Genomic DNA, 25,495 nt, shown 5'->3' with positions numbered 1-25,495 from the left:
AATTTTCTGTGTAAATAAAATGGAAAATAAAAATGAACTTGAAGTACTAATAGCAATTTCATAGGGCTTTTATGATGATTATATAAAAATATTAGTAGCATTTAAGTACTCAATAATCCATAATTATTATTTTCATCACTATTGGATTTTATCTTAAACAGTCACCTTAGTGAGATTGCTATATTATCATTATCATACCTCATATTATCATTTTTGTGTTTTCAATCTCAAGAATGTACATTTTAACATTATATATTTGTTATAAAATCAATTGTTGTTTTTTTGAGTTGCTAGGGATCATATCAGGGTCTCATACTTACTAGGCAAACACTCTACCACTAAGCTTCATCTCTAACCCTTAATATCAGTTTTAATTAAAGCATTTAATGCAATCATAAGTTCTATTTTAAAATAATTTAGTTTTAAAAAATGTTTTTTGATTACCTATAAAAATCATCATTATGTAATTAAATAAGTAAAAGCTATAGTAATGAAACAAATATAAAAAATGTGGAATAGGGGTGGGAGGGAAAGGGAGAGAGAAGGAGAATAGCAAGGATAGTAGAAGGAGACAGTCATCATTATACAAAATTCATGTATGAAGATGTGAATTTGGTGTCAACATACCTTATATACAGAGATTTGATAAATTGTGGTATAAAGGTGTATTAAGAATTGTAATGCAAAAAATATTATGAATGTAATGCACTCCACTATTGTCATGTTGGTAAAAAATAAATAAATAAATGTTTAAAATTTTTAAAAATGTGGAATTTTTTTTGGAAAACTTTTACTGAATTAGTCAGAGACAAAATGAAAGGAAAGTTTTTTAAACTAAAAGTTTTGTACAAATAATATGAACCCATACACACAAATCTACATACAGTTTAATTTCTTTCATTGGACTAATCATGATGACTTTCTCATTTATTGTTCATATATTGAAATACAGTTTATGTAGTTTATCTTAAGAAATATTTATTATAGAAAAACTTTATCTCCACTGGCAGGGTATTTTTCTTATAATTCTGGAGGATAAAAATTACTTTTCCGTGATTGTCACTGAGTTTTCCGTATAATCCACTACTTAATTCAGTTTGAGATACCTGTCAACTTTACTGTAAGTTGAAATTGAACATATTAATCTGAAAAATAGTAAATAATTACTAACAGCTATCAAATATATTAATGTGATTATTATTATGATGTAGGTTAAACTAAAACTTGATTTTTATTAAGTCATTAGAGGTACGACTTCAGTATGATGTGGAAGATATTATTACTCCTGAACCAGAAACAAGTCCTCCATTTCCAGATCTCTCAACCCAGCTTCCTCCTTCAAGGAGTCTTTCAGGGAGCACTAACACCGTGGCTAGCGAAGGAGTCACAAAGGACAGTATCCCATGCCTCAAGTAAGAGTTTTAATTGTAAGGGTTTAAGATTTTTAATTTTAACAGTACTTTACATATAAATCATATAATTCTTGAAAACTGTGGCAAATAAATTCACTGTTCTCTCTTTAGTTGTTGTCAAGTGATTTTCAACCCACCAAAGGGTACCCTGGTCTCTTCTTTAACATCCATGAAAAGGGCACAGTATTTTCATCCTTCATTTACTTATTTATACATTTCTGTATATACCAGAAAGATCCTAAGGAAAACATGGCTTTGATGGAATAGGAAGTTTGGCATGGCAAAAATTGTACACTTGCTTGGTACTTTTCAGTTGCAAAAATAAGTTTATGAATTTTTTTAACCTTCCTAGAATAAAAAGAAAACCAAGCTTACTATTTACTCTTAGAAAATATATTATAAAATGTCTCTCATGATTGCTACCATATTGTATAATATTTCTTTCTATAACTGTTGCTATTATTCAATATATTTTAACAAAGTTTAGCATCATTATCAAATAAAACCTAGTTAATAAATCTTACAATAATATTTATCTTAATTGTTGTACTTTTTAGTATAAGGTATAAAGTATTACAGGTATAAAGGAATCATAAAGGACAGTATCCCATGACTTAAGTATTACTGCTTCTCTACTGTCAAAACAAATGTTTCTAGTGTTAATTGAATGAAGAATTAAGCCAAAATAAGGAATTTCTCTAAGCCCCTTATGAAAATATACATGTCTTTTCATTGAAAAACTTTAGATATCTAGTTTCCTCATTTCTTATGAAAACAGAAAATTTAGAGATAAGATTTTAGGAACAAACTCTATGCAGTTAGTAGTAATTCTTAATTTTTCTCCCCAAATTTTTCTTATGAAGTTAAAAAAAAAACTAATGAGTGAGGAGACAAAAAACTTTCATAATGTTATGAATTTATATATTTAATTTTCCCTTTATATCACTTTGCTTATTTGGTTTCTTTAAAAATTAAAACTGGAAAGAGAACACAAAAGTACAAGAAAGCACTGTAGATCTATTTGTTAAATTAGAAGATTTTCATGAAAGCATGAGTCTTTTAACTTCCAAAACCTTTTTTCTTTAAAGTTAAATAATTTTTTCAATGTTGATAAGAGACTAAAACCAATAAAATTAACAAACATAGTGGAGATGATGTGAGCAATAACAATTGTTGAAGTGTAATAGAAGGATTGATTTGTAAAATAGTAAAGAAAATCTTAAGGATAATAAAGAGAATCAAAGTGGGAAAATTAGCATAATCCTATGTTGTGCTTAGGTTCTAAGAACCATGAAGCATAACTGATGGCAAGTAGTAGTATTAAGTGAATTTCATTCTGAGTGGGTTTATAAATTGTATATAATCCACATTTTGTTAAAGTGTACATTGGCGTTCATTCCTAAGTCCCTTTCCTTTGCTGAATTTAGTCTGCCATATGTATTAGCTAATTAAAAAGTATTTCAATCATCAACTCTTAATTTTCAGCAACATTACAATTCTTATCAATATATTCATGCTTATGCAATAATTTGATTTTTAAAAAAATTTCGCCTATGTTACTCTGTATGTGACTCTAGTCACATATGTCTTGTTAAGAGGATGAGATTTAAAGAAAAACGTGAAGTGAGGGAATTAACCAAAGAATATATAGACAAATAATGTTACAGGCAGAAAAAAACAGCTAGAGTAAAGGCCTTAAAGTGCTTGGCATGTTCAAGGAAAAATAAAGAGGTCAGTGTAGTTAGGAGTATGGGAAAGGGCAGGTAGTAGGAGACGAAGTCAGATTGGCCAATTATAGGCCATTTTAGGACCTTGACTTTATTCTAAATGAAGAGTAAGAGTCTTTGTAGTTTTTGACTGACGTGATCAGGTTTAAATATTAAATAGATAATTTTTATAACTGAATTGAAAGTGGATTGGGAGATGGAGGGAATGGTAAAAGCTATGAGATCAGTTAGGTGACTGTTGCTGTAAACTAATTAGAAATAAGGTTAGATGGGTGTGGTGGCAAATGCCTGTAATCCCAGTTGCTCAGGAGGCTAAGGCAGGAGGATTGCAAGTTCAAAGCCAGCCTCAGCAAAATCCAGGTGCTAAGCAATTTAGTGATTGCTGTCTCTAAATAAAATACAAAATAGGGATGGGCATATGGCTCAGTTGTCGAGTGCCCCTGAGTTCAATCCCCAGTACCAAAAGGAAAAAAGAGAGAGAGAGAGAGAGAGAGAGAGAGAGAGAGAGAGAGAGAGAAAGTTAAAGGCTGCCCTATTTAACAAATAAAATGCTAGCTACCCATTGAAATTTAAATACTTATAGATAATAAGTATTTTTTGGTATCACTATATCCCTGTTTTAGTCAATTTTTCACTGCCGTGACCAAAAGATCTTACAAGAACAATTGGAGAAGGAAGAGTTTATTTTAGGGCTCATGATTTTTGAGATATCAGCCCATAGATGGCCAACTTTATTCTTTGAAGCCTGAGGTGAGGCAGAACATCATGGCAGAAGTGTATGGTAGAGGAAAGCAACTGGAGACATGGTATCAGGAAGCAGAGAGAGAAACTCCCTTCACCAAGGACAAAATATACATTACAAAGATATACCACCAAGGCTGCAGTTGTGGCTCAGTGGCAGAGCACTTCCTGGCTTGTGAGGCCCTGGGTTCATCCTCAGCACTGCATATAAATAAATAAAGTAAAAGATCCATTGACAACTAAAAGATATACTCCCAATGACCTGTCTCCTCCAGCCTTACCTTACTTTCCTACAATTACCACCCAGTTTAATCCCTATCAGGGGATTGAATTATTGATTAGGTTAAAGCTCTCATCACCCAATCATTTCACCTCTAAACTGTTTTGCATTGTCTCGCACATGAGCTTTTGGGGAACATCTCATATCTAAACCATAACAATCCTCAATGTTGCAAAGGATATACTTGTAAAAAGCTATTTATTGTTTATTTGAAATTTAAATTTAAATAGACATACTATATATTTGTTTAGCAGCTGTAATAGTATGGAAGCAATTGAAGAATAAAAATTTTCAGATTCTGCCTGGTGTGGTGGTGCATGCCTGTAATCCCAGTGGCTCCGGAGGCTGAGACCAGAGAATCTTGAGTTCAAAGCCTGCCTCAGCAATATCGAGGCACTAAGCAACTCAGTGAGACCTTATCCCCAAATAAAATACAAAATAAGGCTAGGGATATGGTTCAGTGGTCAGTGGCTGAGTGCCCCTGAATTCAATTACCAGTACCCCACACCCCAAAAATGTTATCAGGTTCTAGATACATTTTGAAGGTAGTATCAGTAGCATTTGATAATTGATTGGATGTTAAATATAAGAGAGAAATAGTAGTGAATAATTTTAATAAAATTACTATCAATTGGATTAGGGAGCATAGGTTTATCGGAAAAGAGCAGGAATTCAGGTGCTGGATGATTAAAACATTAGTTGGATGGTAGTTTAATGGTCATTCTTTTTATTATTATACTTTACAATTTATACATGTAACAATTATTACATAGAAAATAATTATATAATAAAATAATTAAAAGGAAGTGATAAAGAACAGTTAAAGTCGTGTGCCTGACTGAGCATAAGGTTAACCATTAAGTTCCAAGTGTTGAATTTTGCATATATTTCAAGACAATTGATATAGCTGCATTAAAATAGGTTGAAAGTCATAATCTAGAGTTGAAGTTCTTTATATATGTTTTAAAATATATTTGATGTATATTTTTTTCTAATGCACCAGTCTTTCACCTATTATTTTTCTCAAGGGACTAGACCTCTAAAAACATAATTATTTCAGTATTTACTATTCCAGTATTTTTTTTATAGTTGTTCCACATCTGGGACAATGGAACAAAATGTGTTAAAGAAGTGACTAGCAATCATAAGAGACTTGGTAGAGTATGAGAAAGTTAGAAAATAATGTCCATATTCATGATGTGCCCAGTGGCTGTATTAAATATTTCTGTAGGATGATTCAGTTAAATTCTCAAGATAAACATGGGTATGCTTACTTAAACTGTATGTGATAGAATTATTTTTTCTCTTTCATATAGCGTTAAGACACGACCAGTTCGAATGCCTCCAGGATATCAAGCAGAACTTGTTATTCAGTTGGTGTGGGTAGATGGTGAGCCTCCTCAACAGATTACTAGTCTTGCTGTAAACTCAGCATATGGAATGTAAGTAATTAAACTTTCTTTCTGATTAGTATTATTTAATTTTTACATTTTACATGTTTCTTTTAAAATATTTAAGTGAGGTCTTTAAAATTAGAATCCCTACCCTCATTTTCATTAGATTGAATGTAGGATGAGAAAAATAATAATTCAAACTTAAAATATTTATTCTTTTTTGTTGTCAAACTTGAGGTAGTGTGCCCACTTCTGATATTATTAGAAGGTTGTTAGGGTGATACTACAATTGTACTTTTTTGTTTGATTGATTTTATATTTTCTGTATCTTCTCTCCTTGGATTTCCTTTTCTTTTGACTTGGCTTTTAGAGATCACTAATTCTCTCTCCAACTAATATAATGGTAGATCCACCATGAAGTTTAATTTCAATTATTTTATTTTTCTGTTTTAGACTATCCATTTGGGTCTTTTAAAGCTTTCAGTTCTTTTCCTAAATTGCCTCTCTTGTTTACTTCTTTGAGATGTTGAATGCAGTTATTTTAAATATGTGTTTGATTGCTCCATATCTGATAATTATAAGTATTATCTGGGTTTATGGTACATTATATTGTATTCATATGTGCCAGATTTTTTTTAAATATGTATTTTTTAATTGAGACATGCAAATTATAATTTGGGTTTAGAAACTCAAATGATGTTACCATCCTCCAGAAAGTCTTTACATTTCTTCTGGAGATCTACACTAGGAGAAAGGCTGAGAATTGCATAATCCAACCAGATATCAGATCTTTGGATTTTATTCTGTTAAAAGTCTACTTTAATTCCTTATTCCTAGGTCATAGCCCTCCGCAAAGGTTGCATCAAACTTATACTCCCACCAGCACTGTTTGAGAATGCTTGTTTTCCCACAACCTTTCTAACAATAGTGTTAATCAAACTTTTGATCCCTGTCAATTTGTTCAGTAAAAATTGATGTGCCATTATACTAGTAGAATTTTCTTGTGTCTTCAGTGAAATTGAACAGCTTTTATGTACTGTGACATTTCTATTCTTTGTCCATTTTCCTGCAGAATTGTTGACCTTTCTTGTAAAGATTTGTAAAAGCTATTAATATATTAGGGGTATTACCTACCTTTGTCATGTAATTTGAAAAGACTTTTTTTCTGCTTTTGTTTGCTGTAAAACTTTGTTTAGGATGATGTTTTCACATGGATAACTTTTTGTGATAAAATCCCCCCCCCAAAAATTCAATGTTCATTAGCCTATATAGACTGTATTACATAAATTCAATTGAATTTTATGGAAATGAAAATGAATGAATTATATTTATGCAACAATTATTTTTAAATGTCAAATATACTTATTATAACATGTGAATCCATCAAAAGACTTTTTTTTAAAGAGAGAGTGAGAGAGAGAGAGTAAGAATTTTTTTTAATATTTATTTTTAGTTTTCAGTGGACACAACATGTTTGTATGTGGTGCTGAGGATTGAACCTGGGCCGCACGCATGCCAGGCGAGCGCACTACCACTTAAGCCACATCCTCAGCCCCATCAAAAGACTTTTGAACTTTGGTTTTAATACTTTATAGTTTCACCAACAGTTCTTCATCTTAAGAATTCAATTGTCAGGATGCGGGGAAGAAATGTATGAGACAGGGCTGGTTTTTTCTATTTGTCTTTAAAATGCTTTTATTAGTGAATTATAGTTACATGTAATAATATGATATAATCAGATGTGTATGGAATTTAATTTGCTCCATTTCAGTCTCTGGTACTTCTTCTTTCCCCCACACCCCTCATTCCCCTTCTCTATCTTTCTTCTATATCTTTATTTGTAATTAGTTTATTATAGATACTCATAAAGGTGAAATTCACTGTGGCATATTTATACATGCACATAGCATAATTTTGTTGAATTCATTCTGCATATCCTCTAATTTCCCAACCCTTCTCTCTCCCCCACAATCTCCTTCTTATACTCCATTGATATTGTTTCTCTGTATTTATGATATCTGACCCCCCTCCGTTCTTTTCCCTTAATTTGCTCTAGTTTCCACATGAAAACATTCAGTTGATTTTCTGAGTCTGACTTATTTCTCTTTGCATGATGTTCTACGTTTTCATCCTTTTGCCTCCAAATGCCATATTTTTTAATTCTTTATGGCTGAGCAAAACCCCATTGTGTATATATATCACCTTCTCTTAATCTATTCATCTATTAATGAGCAGTTGGACTAGTCTCATAAATTGGCTATTGTGAATTGTGCTGCTATAAACCTTAGTGTGGCTATATCACTATAGAATGATGATTTTAGTTATTTTGGTATAAATGCCAAGGAATGTGATCACTGGATCATATAGCTATTCTATTCTTAGGTTTATGAGGAATTTCCGTAGTGCCTTCCAGAGTGGTTGTAATTATATGCAGTCCCACCAACAATGTATGAGTGGTACCTATTCCTCCACATCTTTGCCAGCATCTATTATTATTTGTACTCTTTTTTATTAATTCTTTTTAATTATACATAACAGTAGAATCCATTTTTACATAATTATGAAAGCATGGACTATAATTTGTTCTAATTTAGTAATTGCCATTCTGAATGGAATGAGATGAAACCTTGGAATAGTTTGGATTTGAATTTCCCTGATTGCTAGAGCTGTTGAACTTTTTTTTCCATTTATGTTTCTTTTGATAAATATCTGTTTAGGTCTCTTGCCCATGTATTCAATGGGTTATTTGGGGGGGTTGGGGGTGTTAACTTCTTTGAGTTTTATTTTTTATATATTTTAGATATTAATTCCACGTCAGAGGAGCTGCTGGCAAAGATTCTCTCCCATTCAGTATGGTCATACTTCTTACACCTAATCATTTCCTTTGCTGTGCAGAAGCTTTTTAATTTGATGGCATCCCATTTATTGATTATTGATTTTGTTTCTTGACTTTTAAGAGGTCTTATTAAGGAAGTCAGTGCCAGAACAGATATGAGGGAATATTGACCATATGTTTTCTTCTAGCAGTTACAAGATTTCTGCTCTAATTGTTAACTCTTTGATCCACTGTGATTTGACTTTTGTGCATGGTTAGATATAGGGATATAATTTCATTCTGTATGGACATCCAATTTTTCCAGCACCATTCTTTAAAAAGACCTGTCGCCAACATATATTTTTGGCATCTTTGTCAAATATCAGATGACCATAAGTATGTGTCTTTGTCCCTGTGACTTCTATTCTATTCCCTTGGTCTTTATGCCTATTTTGATGCCAATACAATCCTGTTTTTGTCACTTTGGCTCTGTAGTATAATTTGAAATCAGGTATTATGATTAGTTCACCATTGTTCTTTTTGCTTAGGATTCCTTTGGTTATTATGGATCTCTTGTGCTTTTTAGTGAATTTTAGGATGATTTTTGAAGAATGTTTTTGGTATTTTGATGGGTATTGCATTGAACCTGTATATTGCTTTTGGCAATATGACTGTTTAAAATGATTAATTCTCTTATCCAAGCACATGGGAGGGCTTTCCATCTTCTAATGTCTTCTTCAAGTTCTTTCTTTGGTGTTCTGCAATTTTAATGGTAGAGATCTTTTACCTCCTTGATTAGATTTATTTCCAAGTATTTTTTAGGGTGTTATAAATGAGACAATTTTTTAAAAATTTCTTTCTCAGCAGAATCACTGTTGGAATATAGGAAAGCTATTGACTTATGAATGTTGATCAGGTTTCCTGGTACTTTGCTATATCTATTTATCGGCTCTAGAAATGTCCTGGTAGAGTCTTTCAGATATAGGATCAAGGATTGCAAACAGTTAATTTGATTTTTTTCTATTCATATCCCTATAACTTCCTTCTCTTGCCTGATTGCTCTGTCTAGAGTTTCAAAAAAGAGTGTTAAATAGAAGTGGTGACAGTGGACATTCTTGCATTTTTCTTGATTTAAGAGGAAATGTTTTCACTTATTCTCTGTTCAGTATGATGTTGGCTTTGGGTTTATCATTGACAAAGCCTCAGGTCAGTGAGGATGGGAGGCTTTGGGCATCTTCTAGCTATGTCATCTTTATAGGGCTGGAACTCCCAGAACTGCTAATGCAGCTTCTTCTTGTCCTTAGTAGTTAGAAATGGATACCTTAAAAATATATTTGTCATATTGATAGTTCACCATTTTCATGGAGGGCCCCAGTTGAGAAATTTTCAGAAGCTTAGAAATTTTTTAAAAGGAAAAACATCTTGGAATATTTTTCTAAACAATACATTGAGAGTGATAAATCCCCCTATGATAAAACCAGTTTCCAGATGGAAGCAGGGGCTCATTGCGTGCAGCCAGGAAATGGAAGATTTTGAATTCAACCTTGTCCTAGGGACTAGATAATTGCTGCCTGGAATTTTACAATGTGCAGAAGTTTCTGCAGGCCGGGGAGGCATAATGAGGTTTGGGGGAGTATGCCCAAGCAGGAAGCTCAGGACCAGTTGGCCAACTCCAGGCTCATAGGGTGACAGCTCTAGCAGATATCAGAAATGCTGGAGGAAGGAAGGAAGGCTGTATAGAAGAGAAATTCCTTTGGTGCATTTTGAGGGCTTTGTCTTGGAATGGAAAGAAAGGGTTTCCCAGGCTCTTTTTCTCTATACCTGCCAGTGGGCAGAGCTAGGACTTGACAGACAGGTATTCTCCCTGTTGTTCTTAGAAACGGAAGCTGACCTCCCTCCCACCCGCAGTGTGCAAGGTGACTTTCCCTCTTCAGGTGAGAAGGAAGGACCCTTTTACTACATTATTTAGGCAGATGAAGGCTAATCCCCTTCATGCTGAGGCCCTTTCATCAAGAAGCCCTCAAACCATGGCCTCTATTCCTACAGCCACCATCCCTTTTCTACTCTTGGTCCCAAATGCCTGTTCTCCCTGAGTTCTCCTGTGGTCCACAACTTCCTGTGGCTTCTTCTTGCCTGTTAGTCACAAGCACAGCCCAGGGGTAGCAGGATGGGGAGGATGAATATTTGGTCAGTGCAATTTCAAAATGCACGGGAGTTTATGGACAGGAATCTAGCAACCCAGAAATGCCAACCATCTTCACAACTCTGAATGGAGGCAGGCCTTAGTGTACACAGTGAGTGTGAGACCTTGGCCCTGAGTGCTGCTATGCATAGGACATGAAGGAAGCCTAGTATCCACCCCACCCTCATGACCTCATGATGTGAGTACCCGAGCATCTGTATGTCTCCCCTCATGACTTTTCAGCATTGTTTTTCTTTATGTTATTAACTGAAACATAATTTACATTACAGCACAGTGTGTAGGGCATAAGGCACAGTGTTGTGTCAGCATAGAGGATGCTGTATAGGGGTGGTGAGTGTGAAGCCCATCAATGCCCCTGCCAGATTCCTAAGGTTCCTGCTGCCCCCGTGGAAGCCACTGGCTTCTGACCATGTAGAGGAAGTGTTGCCTTCAGAAGATGCCTATGTGGATACAATTCCCATCACCATACTTGTGGAACCCATGGGTGTTCTTTCCTGCCCATCCTGTTTGCTGGACTATCTTTTGGTCGGTTTTGGGCCTATTTGCATAGCCTGAGGAATCCTTGGGTGGGAATGTCCGGGTGGGGAAGAGCTGGTCAGCCTGAAGATTATCATGTTGCCAATGTCTGAGGCAGATGTGCTTCTTTTGCCAGGAGCAGAATCTGAGATCCTCAGGCCAAGTGTTTCCTGGTTGTCTCAAGATGAGCAAAGAGGAGAAAAGTAAAAGGGGGAAAACAAGAAAGAAAACTCTAAAAGTTAGGAAGAGAAGAAAAACATTTTTAGATAAAAATGTAAAAGTATTATCCCTGTTATGGCACCCCAATTGAGGTGAGGAGAGTCAATGATTGCAACTCTGCTGATCAAATCCTCTCTTTGGATTTTTGCGAGCTTTAGACCCTACAGAGAGTGCAGTCTTGTTGTCCACTTCTTTCTGTTGTCCTGCTCCCTAGGTGATTAATTAACAGGACTGAATTGTGGTAAAGCTATCTGGAATTCCTCTTATCTACTTTGGACACTAGAATGTGCTAGTATGGAATGCAAAAATCAGTAGGCAGAGATTCTCTCTACAGTGCAGGACAAATATTGTTATTGTGGCACATTAACAAGCTAAGTCAGAATGCTTAGCTCACCAAGTGAAAATTCTGTCTGGATCTTTTTGACCTACATGTTGTAAGGACAGGGAAAATGGCAGCACATCCCTGGATACCTCTATTGGTAGTGAGAGGCTATGGATCTGATGGGAGGCAGGGTGTTTCATACATACATTCACTGCCAACCTTATCAGTTGTCCTCAAACTTGATTCTCACAAAAATTCACGTGGGACTTGTCACTCCCTGAGACTGTTAGCAGATTTCCTGAACCACCAATTTAGTATCTTTTGCTCCCCTCCATGTTGTTGTTTTCCTGTGGCATAGAATTTTCAATGGGTTTGTTTCAATGTCTCTCCTTTGGACTGTACTGTCTCATAAGCAGCCACCACTGCAGTCAGTGCAGTGAAATTGTCAGAGTCCAGAGTCTCAGAGATAAGAAAATTCTTGGGCCTCTAATCCTCAGAGCAGTCAACTCAGACAATAGGACCCTTCTCAAGTTGGTTCCTGATTATAGTTTTATAAGAACATTCTGGGAAGTTTAGAGAACTTCTCCAGAGCTAGGTTGCTGTGCAGTTCCCACGTCTCTTACTTATTTGCACCTTGTCTGCAAGATGCCAAATTCTGTACTATTGGAGTTCTCTAGGACCCTCCTTCTTTCATAGAGTTTTTCCCCCTCCCCCAGCCTTGATGCCATGTGTTCAGTGGTTGGGCACTTTTTTCCTCACTCTTCCATTATCCAAAATCTATGGGCTTCTCCAAGTCTCTTTTTCTCAACTGTTCTCTTCCAGTCCTCTCCTAAGGCCACCCAACTCAATAAGCAGCTACACTCCTGTTGTTTTGGTTCTGTCTTATGGAAAAGCAGAACAAAAATGCTCAGTGCCTCCAATCTTCCATCTTCTAATATCTATCTGCTACTTATTTTGATATGTTGATTTTGTACCCTGAAAATTGACTAAATGGATACCTCTATAGGTAGTGAGAGGCTATGTTTATTCTAACATTTTCTTATAACCTTTAGGATTTTGTGTAAATGAGATCATACTATCTTAGCAGACATTTTAACTTCTTTCTTTCCAATTTATCTGCCTTTTGTTTATTTTTCTTACATAAGTTCTGTAAGACTTTCAAATACTATGTTGAATACAAGTGGTAAGAGTGGCATCCTTGTCTTCAGGAAAAGTTTTCACCTTTTCACTTTTGAATATAATTTAGCTATGGACTTATCTGTGACAGATGGCTCTTATGATGATGTTGAGATATATTCCTTATAAACCAAATTTGTTGTGAATTTTTATCATAAAAGGATAATGAATTATGTCAACTGCCCTTTGAGCACTTGTTGAGATGATTTTATGATTATTGTCCATTATGCTATTTATGTGGTGTATCACATTTTTTGACTTGTGAATGTTGAACAATCCTGGACCCAAGAGGTAATTCTGATTTTTATCATGGTATATAATCATTAAATATACTCATGAATTTAGTTTTTCTGTTGAAGAATTTTGTTGAGGAATTTTGAAGCCATTTTCATCAAGAATATTGGCCTTTAATTTTATTTTCTTCTGATATTCTTGTCTAGCTTTGGTATAAGAGTAGTGCTGGCCTTGTACTATGTATGTATCTGAAAGTGTTTCTTCAATATTTTTGAAGGATGTTAGAATGGTTGGGATTTGGATTAGTTTTTGTTTGTGGAATTTAACACTAATGTCTGTATCCCTGGGCTCTCATTTTTGGAAGGATTTTCTTACTGTTTCAGTCTCTTTCTTTGTTTTTAGTGTATTTAGATTTTATTTCTTTAGTGGTTTTGACTTGGTGAGATTTTATTTATATTATTTATTCATTTCTCTTGGTTTCTCTGAAGTGTTGGTTAATAAATGCTCACTATAATCCCTAATAATGAACCTTTGTTTTTCTGCGTCATCAATTTCAAACTCTTTCTTTCAGTTTTAATTAGTTATGAGCAGTCTTCTTGAGCGTGATGATAGCTCAACCTCAATTTCATGCCAAAGCTCCTTACTTTTACCTATCACCTTCTACATACATTTTATGTTGTGGATGATACAAGGTACACCTTGTTATATTGTGTTATATTCCATTGACAAAATATTTTAGCTATAGATATTTTTATATATTAAACTTTCTCTTAGAATTAAAATTTACACACTACCATTTCTATAGCAGAATATTGTGAATTTGAGCCTATATTTACCTTTACCAGTGAATTTTCTGCTTCCACACCTTTTCATGTTATATTAGTATCCTTCTATTTTCAATTTTAAGAATCCCCTTTTGCATTTCTTATTAGGCAAATACAGTGGTTACACTCCATTGCTTTTGTTTGTTGGGAAAAGTCTTTATCTCTCTCATTTCTAAAGTTCAACTTTTCTTTGTTCTTTGTCTTTGACTTTTAGCAATTTAACTATAATGTGCCTTGGTGGAGTCATCTTTGGATTGAATCTGATGGAGTACTCTGAACTTCATGAATCTTGATGTGCATATTTCTCCTAAGATTTGGGAAATTTTCAGTCATTATTTCTTTAAATAAGCAGTCTGCCCTTACTATCTTTCCTGTTACTCAAACTAACTGCCCTGATGCCACTATAGTTTCCCTTGGTGGTGTCCCATATGTCTTCCTATAGGTTTTCTTCCTTCTTTTTCATTCTTATTGCGTTTTTTTCTCCTTTGAAAGGACAAATTCAAAAGATGGGTATTCAAGTTTACAGATACTTTCTCTACTTGATCAAATCTTGTATTGAAACTTGCTGTTGCATTTGTCACTTCATTTGTTACATTCCTTAGCTCCAGAATTTGTTTGGTTCTCTTTTTATGATTTCTATCTCTTTAGTAGCCTCTCATTTTTTTCATGTATTAATTTCCTTCATCTTTAAATTATCTGTGTTCTGTGTCTTGCTGAATCTCGATAAAATAATAATTTTGAACTATTTTTCAGAGAATTCATAGATCTCCATTTCTTTGAGTTAGTCCTTGATAGTTATTGTGTTCCTTTCCAGGTGATATAATTACTTACCTTTTCAAGTTTCTAGTGGTCTTGTATTGATGTCTTCATTTGGGGGAGCAAGTTACTTTATCTAGCCTTCTTGAAACAGAGTGGGGAAAGACTTTCACCTTTGTTTAGTAGGGTGTTGGTTGGGTGAGGTGCAGATCTTTTGTTCCAGGAAGGGTGCAGTGGCATGATCTCCATGCAGCTCTGACCACTGAATCAACATTGGTGAAGACTGCAGGAATCTTTGGCAGCCAAAACTTTGGATGTCTGCAGTATTTGTTGCACCTAGTGTTATTGGCGTCCTCAGTAGTGAAAGCTATTGGGTTCTTGTTGTTCTCCTTTTTTCGCATCCAAGAAAGTTCTGTATAGAGGATTTCTCTTGGCAGGTTCAATATGCTGGTGCAGACATGGGATCTTGGGTGCAGAGTAGTGTTCATATCTCTAGAAATTTAATATGAGCATTTTTATATCTGCCATTTTTCATTCTATCACATTCATATATTTTCTTGATTATCTGTATACATTTTTAAAGCACTTTTAATATCCTTCTCTGCAATTTTGTTTCATTTATGTTTATCTTTCTGTTATTTTTCCCTCTCATTGTCGATCATAGTTTTTCTGTTTCTTTATATAACTAATTCCTTTTACACACTAGACATTCACATTTTGGGTGGTATTTTATTATATTTTTTTTAAAAGAGAGAGTGAGAGAGGAGAGAGAGAGAGAGAGAATTTTTTAATATTTATTTTTAGTTCTCGGCGGACACAACATCTTTGTTGGTATGTGGTGCTGAGGATCGAACCCGGGCCGCACGCATGCCAGGAGAGCACACTACCGCTTGAGCCACATCTCCAGCCCCTATTTTATTATATTTTTTTCAATACTGTTGGATTATATTTCTAGAAGATAGTTAAGTTACTTGAAATCATTGCTTTAAAGATTTATAAGGGTGGCTTTAGAAAAGTCTTTAGTCTGTGGCTACTTTGCCCCATTACTGAAATGACACCCCAATATCTGCTATTCCTGTATTGGGAGATATCAGTGGTTTAGTGGGTAGTAACATGAAATATGCTCTACTTTGTGTGAGCTTTGCGAATTGTTTCACCTCATCGTTCTGATGTTTCTTAGTATACCATTAGTATACCACAAGACCATCCTGAAATATCTATATAATTTCTCTGCAGCTCTAATATTTTTCTTGATATTCTAGCTACTTTTGAAGTTTCAATCTCTGATCACTGTCTCCTCAATTCAATGAGGTAATTAACTCAATTTTTGAGTTTTTATGCTCCAGCTTGGGAAGTCACTCTAGTCACTAAGGAAAGACATTTGTGAAGTTTACATTATTATTCTTCTCTCATCCATTCCTATGTTGCTTATTGACCAATATGTGAAAACTATTGCTTAGTATATTTTGTTCAATTTTCTAGCTTTTTAAAATAGATTAAATCCAATATTTTTATTTGGTCATTGGTTCCTTTTAGTTATACATAACAATATACTTATTTTGACATATTTATAAAAGCATGAACTATAATTTGTTCTAATTCCATCCCCAATACTTCCCCTTCCTCTCCCTTCCTCCCAGCCCCTGTTCCCTTCCCTCTACTCTACTGATATTTCTCTTATTTACTATAGTTTTTAAAAAATATTGTCTTATGGATATACACGATGGTGAGATTCACTATGGCATATTCATATATGCACACAGAAAGTCTAGGTCAGATTCATTCCACTGTCTTTCTCTGTGTCCTCTTTCTTTCTCTTCATTACCCTTTGTCTTCTCCAATGATCTTTCTTCTATCTTTCTTTTTTTAACCCACCCTCCCTCTTATTTTGGATTAGCTTCCACATATCAGAGAAAACATTTAGCCTTTAACTTTTGGGTCTGGCTTACTTCACTTACCATGATTATCTCCAATTCCATCCATTTACCTGCAGATATCAAAAGTCATTCTTCTTTATGGCTGAATAATACTCCATTGTGTATATTTATATCTTCTTTATACATTTTCTGTTGAAGAACTACTGGGTTGACTCCATAGCTTAGCTACTGTGAATTATGTGCTATAAACATTAATGTGGCTATGTCACCATAGTATGATGATTTTAAATCTTTTGGATATATATTGAGAAATAGGATAGCTGGGTCTTATGGTGGTTCCATTCCTAGTTTGTTGAGGAATCTCCATACTGCTTTCCAGAATGGTTGCACTAATTTTTGATATAGGAGTGTAACATTTCTCCTACATCCTCATCAACATTTATTTTTACTTGTATTCTTGATAATTGCCATTCTGAATGAAGCAAGAATCTCAGTGTAGTTTTAATTTGCATTTCTTTAACTGCTAGAAATGTTGAGCATTTTTTCAAATATTTGTTGAATATTCATTTGTATTTCTTTTTCTATAAAGTGCCTATTCAGTTCCTTTGCCCATTTATTGAGTTATTTATTTTGGGGGGTTAAATATTTTTAGTTCATTGTATATCCTGGAGATTAATGCTCTGAGGAGCAAGTGGGAAACGTTTTCTCCCATTCCCTAGGCTCTCTCTTCATACTCTTTATTGTTTTCTTTTCTATGAAGAAACTTTTTAATTTGATGCTATCCCATTTATTGATTTTTTTTATTTTGCTTCTGTGCTTTAGGAGTGTCGTTAAGGAAGTCATTTCCTGAGCCAACTTGTTGGAATGTTGGGCCTATATTTTCTTCTAGCAGGTTCAGGATTTCTGGACTAATTCCTAGTTCTTTGATCTACCTTGACTTGAGTTTTGTTCAGGGTAAGAGATATGGATCAAATTTCATTCTAATACATATGGATTTCCATTTTCCCAGTATCATTTGTTGAAAAGGCTATATATGTTCATGGCACCTTTGTCTAATATGCACTGACTGTATTCAAGTGGGTTTGTCTCTGTATCTTCTATTTCATTTGTCTTGGTGCCAGTACCATGCTGTTTTTGTTACTATAGCTCTGAAGTACAACTTGAGGTCCAGTATTATTGATGTCTCCTGCCTCACTTTCTTGCTAAGGATTGCTTTGGCTATTCTGGACCTCTTACTGTTCCAAATGAATTTCAAGACTGCTTTTTCTTTTTCTGTCAAGAATGTCACTGAAATTTCGATGGGAATTAGATTGAATCTGCTTTTGGTAGTATAGCCATTTTGACAATATTAATTCTGCCTATCCAAGAACATGGGAGATCTTTTCATCTTCTAAGCTGTTCTTCAATTCTTTCTTTAGTGTTTTATAGTTTTCATCATAGAGGTCCTTAACCCCTTTCCTAAGATTGATTCCAAGGTTATTTTTCTGTTTTTGTTTGTTTGGTTTTGTTTGTTTGGTTGGTTGGTTTTTTTGTTTTTTTGTTTTTTTGGCGGGGGTGGGAGTGGGCAGCTTGAGGCTTTTGTGAACAGGAGATTCCTTTTTCAAGAGAGTCATCATTGGAGTATAAGAGCGCAATTGATAAACGGGGGTTGATTTTGAATACTGCTTCTTTGCTGAATTCATTTATGAGCTCCAGAAGTCTTCTTGTTGAGTTTTTTTGGATCTTCTAAATGTAGGATCATGTCATCCACAAACTGAGACAATTTGAGCTTTTCTTTTCCTATTCATATCCCTTTTAACTTCCTTCTCTTGCCTAATTCCTCTGGCTACAGTTTCAAGGACTGTGTTGAATAGCAGTGGGGAAAGTGAGTATTCTTGTCTTATTCCTGTTTTTAGAGGAAATACTTTCAGTTTTTCTCCATTCAGAACAATGTTGGATTTGAGATTTTCATATATAGCCTCTATAGAGTTGAGGTCATTTCCTTCTATCCCTAGTTTTTCTAGTGTTTTAAACATGAATGCTTTCTCTTGTCTTTTAGTCTATTTATGTGGTGAATTACAATTACTGATTTTTGTGTATTGAACCTAACTTGCATCCCTGGGAAGATACCTACTTAATCCTGGTGCACTATCTTTTTAATGTGTTTTTGTGTGAGGTTTGCCAATATTTTATTAAGAATTTTTGCATTTATGTTCATCAAGGATATTGGTCTGAAGTTTTATTTCCTTGATGTATCTTTCTCTGGTTTCGCCTTGGGATGATACTGAATTCATAGAATGAGTTTGCAGAGTTCCTTCCTTTTTTATTTCATGGAATAATTTGAAAAGGTTTGGTATTAGTTCTTCTTTAATGGTCTGGTACAACTCATCTAAGAATCCATCCAATCCTGGGCTCCCCCCAGCCCCCCCCCCCGAAGGTTTTAATTTCGATTACCTGAAACTGATTCATATCAGCTAGATGTTGCTGGGGCCGCTGTGAGCCAATCATCAGCTGGCAGTCTGAAGGGCAGGGAAACAGCCCAATGAACATCACCGCAGAGGAGCCAATCAGCTAGATGTTGCTGGGGCCACTGTGAGCCAATCATCAGCCGGCAACTGATCCATATCCTCCTGGTTCAATTTGGCTGGTTATATGTCTCTTGGAATTTATCCATATCTTCAAGTTTCTAGTTTATTGGTGTATAAATTTTCAAAATAGTTTCTGAAAATTCTCTGGATTTCAGAAGTATCTGTGGTGGTATGTCCTTTTTCATCTTGGATTTTGAAAATTTGAGTTTTTTCCCTGTTTTTTGTTTTATTTTGTTGTTTATCCTTTTAAAAAATGAATTTTTTCTTTCATTGATCTTTTGATATTTTTAACCTCAATTTCATTGATTTCGGCTCTGATTTAATTAGTTACTGTCTTTTAGTGATTTTGGTGTTGGTTTCTTCATGTTTTTTCTAGGGCCTTCAGACGTAAGGAGTTATAGTATTTATTTGGTATCTTTCTATTCATTTGATGTTTGAGGTCAATGCTATGAACTTTCCTCTTAGATCTGCATTCATATTGCCCCAGAGATTTTCATATTATATTACTTTTCTCCTTTACCTCTAAGTAAATATTTTTTATTTTATCTCCATATTTCCTCTGCTATCCATTCATCATTCAAAAGTGAATTATGTAATCTCTAGATGTTAGAGTAGCTTCTATTTTTCTTATTGTTGATTTCTAATTTTATTCCATTAGGACCTCATAGAATGCAAGGTATTATCTCTATTTTTTGTGTTTGCTAAGATTTGCTTTGTGACCTAAAGTATAGTTTATTTTAAAAAATATTGCATGTTCTACTAAGAAGAAAGTTAATTCTGTTGTTGATGGATGAAATATTCTATAAATATCTGTTAGATTCAAGTTGTTATTTTATTTTTTAGTTCTGTAGAATATTGAATTTTTGTTTGGATAATCTATCCTATTATGAGAGGTATGTTAAAGTCACCCAGTATTATTGCATTGCAATGTATTTCATTCTTAATATCAAGATATATATATAGATGGTCCATTGTTTGGAGCATAAATATTCATGATCATTGTACCTTGTTGATGTATGCTTCACTTAAGCAGTATGAAATGACATTTGCCTTTTCTAATGAATTTTGCTTGAAGTCTATGTGATAAGAGAATAGTGATCTCTGCTTGTTTATGAGATCCATGTGAATTGTATGTTTTTTCTCATCTTTTAACCTTCAATATGTGGATGTCTTTGCCTATGAGGTGAGTGTCTTGCAGATAGCATATTTTTTTATATTGTGTTTTAATCCAGTCTACCAACCTGTATCTTTTGATTGAAGCATTTAGACCATTTACATTTACTGTTGTTATTGAGAGATTATTTTTATTTCCTGCCATTTTGATTTATTTATATTGTTGAAATTGGATTTCCTTATCCTTTAATCGACTATTCTTCTAGTATAATTCCTTCATATTCTGCTTTTCCTTTTTATTTTTCATTTCTTCTTCATGAAATATTTTATTGAGCTTTCAAGCTACAAATTCTTTTAGCTTTTGTTTGTCATGGAAGGTTTTCATTTTCTCTTCAATCCTGAAGCTTTATCTTGTTGGGTATAGTATTCTTAATTGTCATCCATTTTTGTTCATATCTTTGTATATATTATTCAAAACCCTCCAAGCTTTAAGGGTCTGGGTCAAGAAATCAGTTGAAATTCAGATTAGTTTACTTCTAACTGAGACCAGATGTTTTTCAGTTTTTAAAGTTCTATCCTTATTTTCTGTATTAGACACTTCATAATAATGTGTCTTGGAGTGGATCTGTTGTGATTTTGTATATTTGGAGTCCTATAAGCCTCCTGTATTTAAATTTCCATTGTATTTTCAATATTTGGAAAATTTTCTGATATTATGTCATGTAAGATTGTGTATTTTATAAATTTGTATTTCAGACCCTTCATCTGTCCCAATAAATCTTAAATTTGGCCTTTTAATGTTCTCCCAGATTTCTTGAATATTCTCTTTAGGTCTCTTGATATTTTTTCCTCTATGGTCAACTTTATTTCCAAGAGTATTTACTTTGTCTCCATGCCCTGAAAAATCTGTATTCAAAGTGGTCTAATCTATTGATGATGCTTTTCATTTAATTTTTAATTCTGTTTGTTGATTCTTTCATTTCAAAGATTTGTTTTTTCAGAATCTCTCTTTATTGAAGTGATCTTTCACTTTCTATATTTTACTCCTTACATCTTTCTGCTTTTACTCCTTACATCTCTTTTAGCTCATAGAAGAGTTGAACTGTGAATTTTCTTAAGTTCCTTCACTGACATTTCCTCCACTGTGTTATTGATAATGCCGGTTATCAGTGACGTGTACTGCTTCCCCACATGTTGAAGTTTAAACATTAGAGAAGCATGCCCAGGCAAGCATATGAAGCAGGGTTTATTTAAAAAGGGGTAACATAAACATCTCCAGCGAGGGAGAAGGGGGCCATAGCTGGTATCCTGGTATCCCAAGAAACTAGGTGTTTTTCCCTTTTTATACTTCTTAGGCTCCCTCTGTTCTCCTGCCTTTCCCCCTTATCTTTCTCCTTCCTGTGTACATGACTAGGCCCAGGAATGCTCAGTGAGAGGGCCAAAAGGTGGACTATAGGGAAAGGAAATTCCTGGGACAGGTTACCCTGGCAACAGGTTGGAGCAGGGGCAGGTTCTTGATAAGATCCCTCAGGGGCCAGTCTCCAACTTCCCACACTCACTCAAAATTGACCTCCTTGACCTGACCTGACTTGATTTACCTATCTACACTGATTGCCTGTCTAAGTCTGGCTTTATTATCAATGTAGTCTGTTATTGAAGCTTTATGGATTGTTTGGGATGGTTTGTTGTTTGCTTTTTCATATTGTTTGCCATTTCTACCCATTTGTCAGTATAGTTCTGACTTTTTTAAGTGAATGACTACTTTGTGAGCTTCTTTTTCTTAAAATCCTTGTGTTGGGTGAATATTCAATAATACTTTAATTTAATGTGAACTTTTCTGATCCCAATATCAGCACCACTTTAAGAGATACCACTGAGTCCTATTTACTATAATCACTTCTGAGCCAATCCTCATTCTATTCAACCTTATAAGAACAAATACTTATTGCAAATGTTCTTTATAGTTCCTCAAATTCAGGTATAAACCTATAATAAAGTTCTGGAATAGGTTAAAAAATAGTTGTTAAGGGACTGGGGATGTGGCTCAAGTGGTAGCGTGCTCACCTGGCGTGCGTGCGGCCCGGGTTCGATCCTCAGCACTACATACCAACAAAGATGTTGTGTCCACCGAGAACTAAAAAAATAAATAAATATTAAAAATTCTCTCTCTCTCTCTCTCTCTCTCTCTCTCTCTCCTCTCTCCTCTCTCACTCTCTTTTTAAAAAAAATAGTTGTTAAATTTAGTAAATTTACTATAACCTTAAGTGATAGCTAAAAGGAGGGGAGGAAGCAAGGTTGGGCAAATAAAAAAAAAACAGAAAATAGAGAAAAAAAATCTATAAGTGTTGTGAGTTGACTGTTTCTCTCCTGTGCAATCGTTCAGGAGACAGACTCTGAAGTGCCCCCATGTATTTGCTAAGGGTCACCCTGTGCTGTGATACTGCCGGTTATCAGTGCCGAGTTCTACTCCCTCACATGTTGAAGTATAACATTAGAAAAACACGGCAAGGCAAGCATATAAAGCAGGGTTTATTTTTAAAGGGCTAATATATGGTGAGGATATGGGGAAAAGGTACACTTACACACTGCTGGTGGGATTTCAAATTGGTGCAGCCAATATGGAAATCAGTAGGGAGATTTCTTGGAAAATTAGGAATAGAACCATCATTTGACCCAACTATTCCTCTCCTTGGTTTATACCCAAAGGACTTAAAAACAGCATACTACATGGTCACAGCCACATCAATGTTTATAACAGCACAATGCACAATAGCTAAACTGTGGAACCAACCTAGATGCCCTTCAATAGATAAGTGGATAAAAAAATGTGGTGTGTATATATATACACACACACACACACACACACACACACACACACACAATGGAATATTACTCAGCAGTAAAAGAGAATAAAATCATAGCATTTGTAGGTAAATGGATGGAGTTAGAGAAGATAATGCTAAGTAAAGTTAGCCAATCCCAAAAAACCAAATGCTGAATGTTTTCTTTGACATAAGGAAGCTGATTCATAGTAGGATAGGGAGTTGGAAGCATGGGAGAAGTAGATGAACTCTAGATAGGGGAGAAGGGTTGGAGGGGAAGGGAGAGAGCATGGGATTATTAATGATGGTGACATTATTATCCAAAGTACAGGTATGAAGACACGAATTGGTGTGAATATACTGTGTATACAACCAGAGATATGAAAAATTGTGCACTATATGTGTAATAAGAATTGTAATGCATTCTACTATCATATATAAATTAAATAAATAAACAAATAAAAAGGGTAAACATAGACTTCTCAGTTGCGGGGCGGGGGAGAAGGGGGCCATAGCTGGTATTCTGGTGTCATGAGGAGGCAAAATTGAGATGTATTCACTAGAGGGGAGAAATGAAGAATGTCCACGTGCTTCTGCCCCTTTCAATGCTTTATTCACTCAAATTACTCAATACAATTTCACTCTATAGATTCTTAATCAAGAAAACGACAATTCTTAATGCTAGGCACTGCAATAGACATAATTAATTCACAGCAAACAATTCTAGATTAATTCTAAGCACTGAAAAACACACTTAATCATGACAGGCTAGTGACAGACGTTACCTCTGCATGCTAAGTTTAAAAGTCTCAAGCCTTAGGCTTTATGTCCAGCAGATGCACACTCACTCAGACCATATGATCAGGTCTGGAACCAAAGCAGGCTTTTCCTGGCGTGGAGTGGACGACCCGTTGAGGAGAGGGTCGTAGGGAGAAGTTGCAGCTCTCACCAAGGTCCAGAGGAGGTGGTAGAGTTTGAGAGCGGTGAGAATCATGCAGAGGCCCAGGAAATGATGACAAGTGATGGGATGTCAGTACAGGTCCTCATCAGGCTCTCCAGTTCCATTGCATCCTTGTTTCAGCTGGCTGAATCCCTGTTCATCAGCTCTATTATTTATACTAAATTTGGGGGCTTTTTGACCCCATTTGCAATCCTTATCAGCTACCACTGGATTTCTCCATGACGTCATTTACCCTGAGGTCAGAAACATTTGGCCTGGTGGTCTACACTCTGAAATTCAGCCTGCTAGGGGCTTCACTCTGTTTATCAGGGTGAGGGGAAGTAACTTGTTTGAGGCCATACTGGAGGGCTCTGTGGGTGTGCCTGGTGAGACTGCAGGTTTTAAACTAGAGTTTTTAAAATGGAGTTGCTTAGGCTCAGGCCTAAGGCTATCCTCAGACCTGGTATCCCTAGAAGTGAAGGTGTTCTGCCTTTTTATATGTCCCAGGTTTCCTTTGTTCTCCCACTTTCCTCCCCTTATCTTTCTCCTTCCTGCCTAGGTAACTAGGCCCAGGAAATGTTCAGTAGGATGGCCAAAGGCGGGCTGGAGAGAGTGATATAGGCAAGAAGAGAGCTCAGGGCAAATGAATTAGTAATTCCTCACTGGCTCTGGAGTTTTCATTAACAATTCTTAAAGATGGGCAGTATAGGCCAGGCTTCTTGGGACATTAACATTTCAGTCTCCTAGGGACAGTTTCCCATCATACTCCCCTCAAATCAGACTATACTTTCTCTATTAGACCTGATTTACCTAGCTACACTAACTACCTATCTTTAAATCTGGCTTTAGCTGCCTACCCTGCCCCCCATATTTTGTGTAGTAGTGAAGATCCTGCCTTTGAGCACAGGAACTCTGGTTGTAGATTTTTTACAGGTGACCTGTGGTACAGAAGTATTCCAGCTATGACTGCTCTCTGAGGTACTATAGTGAAGGATATCTGGTGGTTCACTTAGACTCTAGTTTCCACTGCCCCAGGCTATGAATGTGTTGATTACTTTTGCCTAACAAGTCTGATGCAAGATCCAGCAAGTATCCATAAAATGCCCTGTCACTTGCCAGTTGAGGTCACAGTTCAGGCTATGTACCTGTTAAGGCTGGTATCAACAAACCCTTTCTGCTGCTTAGCCTTTGGCAATTTCCCACTGGGTCTCTGTGTCACTGGATGTTCAGACAGCCTTTCTCCTGTATAGCCCTGCAATTCTGGGACCTGTCCCTAGGCATCCAACAGTGCCTCTCCTCAGTGTTTGTGGTCAGGACCTGGTGAATCTACTTTCCTTTCTTCAGGTCAAAAGCTGCTTGATTGTTGTCTCCAAGTTGAGCTAAGGAGCAGAGGCTATGCAGAGCTTTTCACCTTTGCCTCAGTTACAGATGCTGAACAGGGTTTGGCTCACTTCCCTTTGGGAAGACCTGCCAGCGCCTTTGGTTCCTTTTGTACACAGTAAGTGGGAGAGAAAGGGAGTTTCAGCAATTTACAACTAATAGTGGTCCTTCTAAAAT

The 25,495-nt window shown here is 35.5% G+C and overlaps 1 protein-coding gene across 14 annotated transcripts in view; it reads left to right on the top strand.

Annotated features, from left to right (window-relative positions):
• Stxbp5l (syntaxin binding protein 5L) overlaps positions 1-25,495 on the top strand; it is a 326,815-nt gene that overhangs the window by 195,951 nt on the left and 105,369 nt on the right. For all 14 annotated transcript variants that reach the window (XR_013436856.1, XR_013436855.1, XM_078044143.1 and 11 more), the window contains 2 exons: positions 1,240-1,412; positions 5,477-5,602. Coding sequence is in view for 12 of the 14 variants with exons in the window: in XM_078044143.1 (XP_077900269.1) it covers positions 1,240-1,412; positions 5,477-5,602 (299 nt within the window). In the remaining 2 variants the exon portion in view is untranslated. The remainder of the gene's footprint in view (positions 1-1,239; positions 1,413-5,476; positions 5,603-25,495) is intronic.

The sequence above is a fragment of the Ictidomys tridecemlineatus genome, chromosome 3 (assembly GCF_052094955.1).
Source record: "Ictidomys tridecemlineatus isolate mIctTri1 chromosome 3, mIctTri1.hap1, whole genome shotgun sequence".
Taxonomy (NCBI): Eukaryota; Metazoa; Chordata; class Mammalia; order Rodentia; family Sciuridae; genus Ictidomys; species Ictidomys tridecemlineatus.
The sequence above is the reverse complement of the archived record's forward strand: the minus strand, read 5'-3'. Positions and strand labels throughout refer to the sequence as shown.